General features: G+C 44.7%; 1 protein-coding gene across 1 annotated transcript in view; it reads right to left on the bottom strand.

Annotated features, from left to right (window-relative positions):
- Nucleotides 1-7,330, bottom strand: part of RAD54L (RAD54 like) — a 19,672-nt gene that overhangs the window by 10,314 nt on the left and 2,028 nt on the right. The window contains 6 exon segments of the mRNA XM_031058674.1: nucleotides 12-136; nucleotides 543-831; nucleotides 2,895-2,964; nucleotides 3,743-3,878; nucleotides 5,456-5,516; nucleotides 6,241-6,360. Coding sequence (XP_030914534.1) covers nucleotides 12-136; nucleotides 543-831; nucleotides 2,895-2,964; nucleotides 3,743-3,878; nucleotides 5,456-5,516; nucleotides 6,241-6,360 — 801 coding nt within the window.

The following is a 7,330-nucleotide window of genomic DNA, read 5'->3' as shown; positions in this document are numbered from 1 at the left end:
TGCCCCCGTACCTCATCACATATGACCAGCCCAACAGTGCCCTTCTGCAGCACCTCGGCGTGCAGTCGGAAGGTCTCGTAGGAGATAATCAGGATGGGTGAAGGCACTCGCCGGCCATGCTGGCTCATAAAGCCAGCTGCAGATGGGAAGGGGAAAAAAGAAAAAGAAAGAGAAAAAAAAAAAAAGTATGAGCAAAACTAATAGAAAACAGGTCAAATGGTCAAAATATTTGCCTTAAAAATTTATGAAAACTCTTCTACCCATATATACCCATTCTCCTTTCCCCACAACTATTCCCATTTCCATGTCCATTCTGCCTCCATTTCCTGGACTACCCCAACACCTGACTAGATGTGGATTATGGCAAAAGATCAACTATTACCAAACATGCAAGATCTAAACACGTTAGTGGAGAGACAGCCATCAGTCTGCAGAGATCCAGTGACTGCTCAGAGATGTTCACATGAGCTGCTGCAGCCTTCTTCCAACACAAGACTTTGACCCCGACCAGCCAAACGCCCAGATTGCAAACATTTCTGTACCTAGTTTACGGTCAATCTCTTCTTTGGAGCCTCCATCAATGGCCAGTGGCTGGATCCTTCCCCCCAGCCATTTCTCTACTTCATTGTACCAGTTTCTCACCAGGCTGGAGGGAGACACCACCACGGCTTTCTCGATTTCGGGCTTGCAGTCCGGGCTTTGCCGGAGAAGTGTCCACATGAGTGTGATGCACTGCAGAGTTTTGCCCAGCCCCATTTCGTCTGCCATGATGCAGCCATGGCTCCCAGGGATCCGCCGGCTCGTCACACAGTCCCAGAGGAATTTCACCCCCTGCCAAAAAATTGTTCTCTCAGAGCAGGATGGGGACACATCAGCAGAGTGACAACTTCATTACCACAATGCACAGGGCTGATAGCACAGCAAACAGCAGATCCATGTAGTGCACACATCCCTGGGGACAGGCAGTGTTCTAATGAGACAGAGAGAAACCATCTGAGGCACAGCTAAAATGCTGCCACATCTGGAGTGAAACAGCACTACTGGTGCCAGAATGTACCTCACAACATGCACAAAATCTTGCTACATTTTTCTTGTACAATTCTAACCAGCTTCTGAACATGAATTCCCAGAAATTTCTACCCTTGGCTGCATTAGACAGGGTCTGGCCATGAACTAACATGCATCAATCATTTCAAAGAGGTTTATCATCTTAACACCACCAAATCAGGTAATTTCAAAGAATCAGAGGGAGTAGAGTTGTTTCTGCTGCCCGAATAATTCCCAGAACACCATTATCAGCCCTCATAATTTCTGCCTAGAAGCAGTGACTCACCTGGGGGCTCAAGGACCACAGCAGATTTAGCTTTAGAGAAGACACAGGGCTGAGGTTTTAACCCATGTCACATGGTGGGAGAAGAGCTCAGCCCTGCATTAGGCCCTGACACATCACTGAGAGAGATAAAGCGGAGATGTGGGGGGGAAGAGACAAACTTCAAAATGTTCCTGTACCATGTGATGATAAGAGAGTCAAAGAAAACCAGGGCATTGTGCTGGGAATGTACAAGCTAAACACACCTACAAGGATTCGTCCTCTCTACTCCACTACTTCGGAATTGAAGATGGAGCACCTTTACCTGCACTTTCAAGTCCTCTTCTTTCATTCTTAGACTTTTAGTAACAGGCTAATGGAATTTATTTAAGCCAGTTGAACAATTTTGAACTACATTACTGACTATAAGACTGCATTTTGCTGCAGAACCAGCACCTGGGCAAAAGTCACAACAAAGTTGGAGCAGGGCTGTACAGCTATGTAGGAGCATCAGCTGAAAACAGCAGTATAGGAATCCTAGCACGCAGAGACTTATTAGTCAGGCTAGAGCAGAAACTGCTTTATCATTGACATTTACATGCCAAAAACAGTGTGCCTAGGACACCAACATCACTTTGATTACTTGACAAAAGCACTGGCAGGCAGCAGCTCACCCAAAACCAGAGTGCCTCCGGCCATGTAGCCAGAGATGAGCATTACACTGGGCCACAGGTTCACTACCAGATCTGAGATAAAACTACAAGCCATGAGCAGCCTACTATGCTCTCAGAGCCATCTGAAGATCTCCCATGCAGGGATACATCTAGCTTTACCTGCTTAGCCTGCAAGATCAGCAGTCACAGCTTCCATCTGTGCTCCCTCCAGGCTTAAATGATAATATATTGCATATGGGATGAACTTCGAGCTGTCCAGAAGCTACATCAGATATTTGGAGAGCTGTAGCCACTGCTGCCATGTTATGATGTTGCACATATTTACAACATAAAATGGTTTTGGCAGTCTGCATCAAATTGCAAGTCTGCATAGGTCAGGAACAGCTCACACCTACCAAGGGCAGCCTCCAAACAAAGCACACTGAAGCAGGAACCTACTCTACACTTTGTTAGGAACCCTAGTACCAGAAATTGGAGCCTCAGTGTTTCCTGGCTCAGGAACAGCAGATCCAATCAATTCTGCTGAGCAGTAAAACAGTGGTGGACAGTCTGCCCTGCCTGACTCAAAACTGGGCTGCAATATAGTTTATTGCAACTATATCCCATCACCTTCCACACTGAATTCCATCCAGCAGAGCTACATCTCCAGACTTTAAGGTAAGTAAAAGCAGGACTTTCAGCCCTGACTCTTGCTTGAAAAGGGACAGGAAGTATTGTCAGCATTCAGGCCTCTCAGAGGATGCTTAAAACAAATGTTTCACTTGGTATTTGCAACAGACTAGATAGAGTCTGTTAGACTGTCAGACTGTGAGGTCTGTGCAGACCTATAACAACTCCAGCAGAGGAAATGTGGCTTTTTGAAATGGAACAAATCCTCCAGTCACGCCCTCAGGTCCCATTGGAAAACTTACTTCTCTCTGATGGGGTCGTAAAACACGGCTGAGGACAGGATCCACCACAACATGGACAGGTGCCTTGTCCCTGCAGGAGGCAGTCAAGGAAGAAGAGAGTGTGACTGAGGAATTTGCCACATGTTTAGGTTTTGTTAAATCTCACAGCTATGCTAAGGACTCTCCTGTAGCACAGGGGAAGCAACTTCAAACAAGAAAGTGAAAAATGGATTAATTCAGCTTTGAGAATGAAGTTAGAGATCTGCCCACAGTCTGAAACATCAGTGAAACCATGTATGTGGGCTGTGGTTAAAACAAGGGCAGAATGTGGTTCAGTGACACAGTTAAAAAGTCAGTATTGTTTTTCTTGTTTCTATAACAATATCATAACTAAATTTCTGGAGAAAGAAACCCCTCCCTCTGTCCATGAAGATCCACTTGACAGCTTTTTTTTTTAAGTTATAACAATAGCACAAAAGAAACTACTTCAGAATAAAAACCAGTAGGCAGCCTAAAATTTGACAGTCATCTCCCTTTGCTTGTCCTTAGATGCTGATGTTTCCTGACTAATGACTAAGCCATGAGATTTTCTAAGCATCTTCTCCATGCATGTATGCTCATTCCCTGCAACAGGTTTAAATTTTTGATGCATGAGAGATAGAACAGTCAGTGAAAGAACACAAACCATCCAGCATGGGTACATTCCTTCTTTGACTGTAACCATACCTGAACCAATCCAGGCAGAATACTTGGAATCTAAATCCCCTTGATGTTCAGACCCCAGCTCAAACACACTTGGGAGAAAAGCACATAAACCTACACCCAGAAAGAGGTCAGGGCTGCAGCATTCACGCCAGGTGATGACTCACTTGTCTATTTTCAGCTGGTCATGGGCACTCAGCACGGGGGGCTCGTACAGAACCAGAGCTCCCTCCTCAAATGGGTCATGGAGAGGACCCCTCAGTCCTGCCCGTTTGACTCCCAGGGAGCGCAAGCCCAGGGGCCCTGAAATGGAACAAAGGCACAGCTCAAACAACAACATCTTCCTGGAAGCAAGCAGAGCCTGGCAGCAGAGTCTGATTACACTTAGGAACAGTGAATTAATTGGGTGCTGGAGTGGACGTGCACGCTCAGCTGGTGCACACCGCAAACCTAAGCAGGGATGTTGTTTGGCAGCGCTCTGGCAGCACACAGTGGGAAGCTCTGCGGCAGGAAAAAACAAAACCAAGGAACAGAGGCAAAGAAGAAGCAATGGCACTGCTTATCCAAGGTGTGGTTCTAGTTTTTTGAAAGCCGAGGAGGGTTCCAGAATGTACGTCTCAACAGCCCAAAAAATACACTCCTATGTATAGAATATGCTGGGTGAAATTCTCTTTTGGAGTCACCTAACCCAGACTTAGCTAGAGTTGTATCTTTGATGCAAGGTCAGGAACTGATCTTTAACAGTGATGGAGTTCTACAGCACCACAGCCAGCATCATACTGTCACTACCTGCTCTAGGATATTATTTTCTCTCTGCTGAGCAATAGTAGATGTTTGGCCTTGGAGCCAATTTCTGTGAAAAGCAGAAACCAAGCATGAGTCCCTTTTCCTAGTACTGTGTATTGATGGCACAGTTTTGAAATAGAGATGAACACAAGAACATACATAAGAATCCCTTTTCCCATCAAAACTCAGGCAACTGTGCTCCCAGGATTGATTTTGCTCTAAAAAGATTCAATCAGTCTATTTGTCCACTGTTTACTAAAGCTCCTTGCAAAACAGGTGTACCACAAGCTGAGGCAGCAATGCACACACAAGAAGAAAGAAAGAGCATAAGAAACAGCCCCTTTTCCCAATTAAGAGAGCAAGGTAACAGCCACAGAAAGCAGCTTTCCCAGTTACAGTTCTGTTTGAGCCTCCTGACAAATCTGCTTCTCCAGAAGTGAGCTTTGCCAAACTCTTCTGGGGCTTGTCATTCCACATTCAGTGGCTGCTTACAGACATTTTTATAACTAAAGTTTGAGTGAAATTGGTTGCTCTGCATTTGAGTTTTTCAGCTGGAGGGTGAAGGGGAAGCAGGGGACATGAACAAGCCCATTTGTTTCTGAGATCTTATGTTTCACTGATTCAAACCAGCTGAGGCTTTGAACTTCAAAACGATCTCATTTTGAAGATCACCTTGAGGCTCAACACTCCAAGCCAAGTAGAAAGAAAACTGGCACATACAATCTTTTTCACCACAGCCTTCTGTCTGTTAGCATCATTATTTAAATGATAAACCTTCGTGGCTTGGAATTCATTTTGCTTTTGTATTTGTGATACAGTGTAAAATCTCCTGGCACTACATCAAATACATAGCACTAAGACTATAAAATCCAATTCTGAAATGTAGGATTATCCAAACTAAACACTAGTAAGAAATATGAAGACTTTGCTAATATGGCAGTATTTTTCTTTCAAAATTAAGTCAGGATATCTGGAACATATGCATCAGTGCAAAAAATAACAATAATCCCCACAGATATATTTGACAGGCCTAAGCATCATCTGTTTTACCCAAGTCAGCCAACACAGACAATCCTTAAACCTCCTCATCTTACCTTTATAATTTGGAATGGGGACTTTGAAGGGTTTGGACAAAATACTGCGGATAAAAGCCTCCTAGGAATTCAGAAAGAAAACACATTTCAAAAGTCTGAAATCAGAGATTGCTCAAGAAAGCAAGTCCAGGACATTTTTTGAGAACTCAGTTTTGCCAAGTACTCAGAGTCCCTCTATTTAATCTACTCAAGCTTCAACTCCAACTACTTTCAAGACTATCCAAAAGGAAGAAAGTCACAATTCAGCACAATTTCCTCCACCACTTCTGCTTTTCAAAACTATTTTCATTCGGGTTTTCTAATACATGAAATTGATTTTTCATAGTTCCCATCTTCCTAAATCCACTGGCTTTTTTCACTTCTTTAAAACTTATTGGTCCCCCCTGCCTTGGTAATTTAGTCAGGCAACTCATTTCCTGCAAAGGAGCTGGGTTACCACTGCAGGGACATCCATGCTGGATCAGCAAGCACCCAGCTAGTCCAGCATCTGGTCTCCAGCAGTGGAAGCCCACAGAGAACTGGGCAGGCAGACAGCATTTGACCCAAAGCAACTCACACCTTTGGGTACTGTCCTTCACCTGGGCCCCACAGAACTCCCTCATTCAGGACTGCCACTACAGCAAGTTCCCCCAGCACAGCTCCTTCAACATTAAAAGGCTTGAGCTGGCAAAAGCTTCTCCAAAAGACTTTGTGTCTGCATAATGCCTCAGTTTAAAAGGGGCCACGGAGGCACTGGGAATTCCTTGCTGAGTGAGCTGTGTGTGTAGCAGCAGAACCCCACTCACATGCTGGCTGCTGTCCAGGCACTGGGGTCTGTTGGTCAGCGGGGCCAAGGGTTTGCGGAAAGGCGACCGGTAACACTCTCCACTCTCTACCTCAGCAGCTGCCTTCTGCCTCTTCCGGCCCTGGAACACAGAACAGAACCAAACAGCTCAGGGGGAGCAGGGGAGAGCAGAGATGCTCTGCAGACACGCTCAGTAAGCACCAAAGCACACAGACCATCGCCCAGGCAGCCGAGCAGCTCTGAGCACACACGGCCATCACTCACCCCCGCTGCCACAGGACTCACACAGCAAGGTCACTGAACCTTCAAGTTTGATTTACATGAAGCTTAAAGCATTGTCCTAGTTAAGAAAATAACTACCACTTTCTAACCTGTAAAAGGGCAGGCTTGTGCACGCTAAGATTTGTGCTGTCCCGCCACTCAGAAGCAAAAGAAGAATTAAGAAAAGGAAGGGTCAGCAGCATGGAACAAACTACATCAGAGTCCCCAGAGGCTCCATGGCACCTGGTGCTATACAGGTGGAAGGCCTCGCACTGAACCCTACATTTCAAACACTTAGAAAACCATGAAAATAAATAAGTTATTGATTTGTTTCCTGATTTAACACAGTCCTCTTCAGCATGAGGCCCGGCTTTGACCACCTGCTGGCACAGAAAACGTTACGTGAGACTCTCTAATGCATATGATATAGAACACTACTGTAAACTAGGATTAGGGCTGGGACTTGTGTTATTATAAATGCCTAAACGAAGTCTTTACTGTCTCTTACAGATAATCGGTGAAACTGATCCTCCCCGTCCTGTTACAAAAATATGTAACACTCTGTCTTGAACAGCCTAGTTACTGAGAGGAGTAACAGATTTGTCTTTACAAACAAGCTGTGGGTCTGCTGGTAGATAAAACGAGCACTGGGAGATAAAAGAAACAATGGGAAGGATTCCACTGATTGATCAATAGAAAAAGATATTTGCTTTTACAAATAAACTTTAGGTTGGCTGATAAACGAAATTAGACACTGAGAGATGAAAGAAACAATGGGGAAGAAAAACACCTAATGTCCATAAGAATTAAAAATTAAAAGGGTGGGTTAT

Source organism: Geospiza fortis, unplaced genomic scaffold (genome assembly GCF_000277835.1).
Source record: "Geospiza fortis unplaced genomic scaffold, GeoFor_1.0 scaffold333, whole genome shotgun sequence".
Taxonomy (NCBI): Eukaryota; Metazoa; Chordata; class Aves; order Passeriformes; family Thraupidae; genus Geospiza; species Geospiza fortis.
The sequence above is the reverse complement of the archived record's forward strand: the minus strand, read 5'-3'. Positions and strand labels throughout refer to the sequence as shown.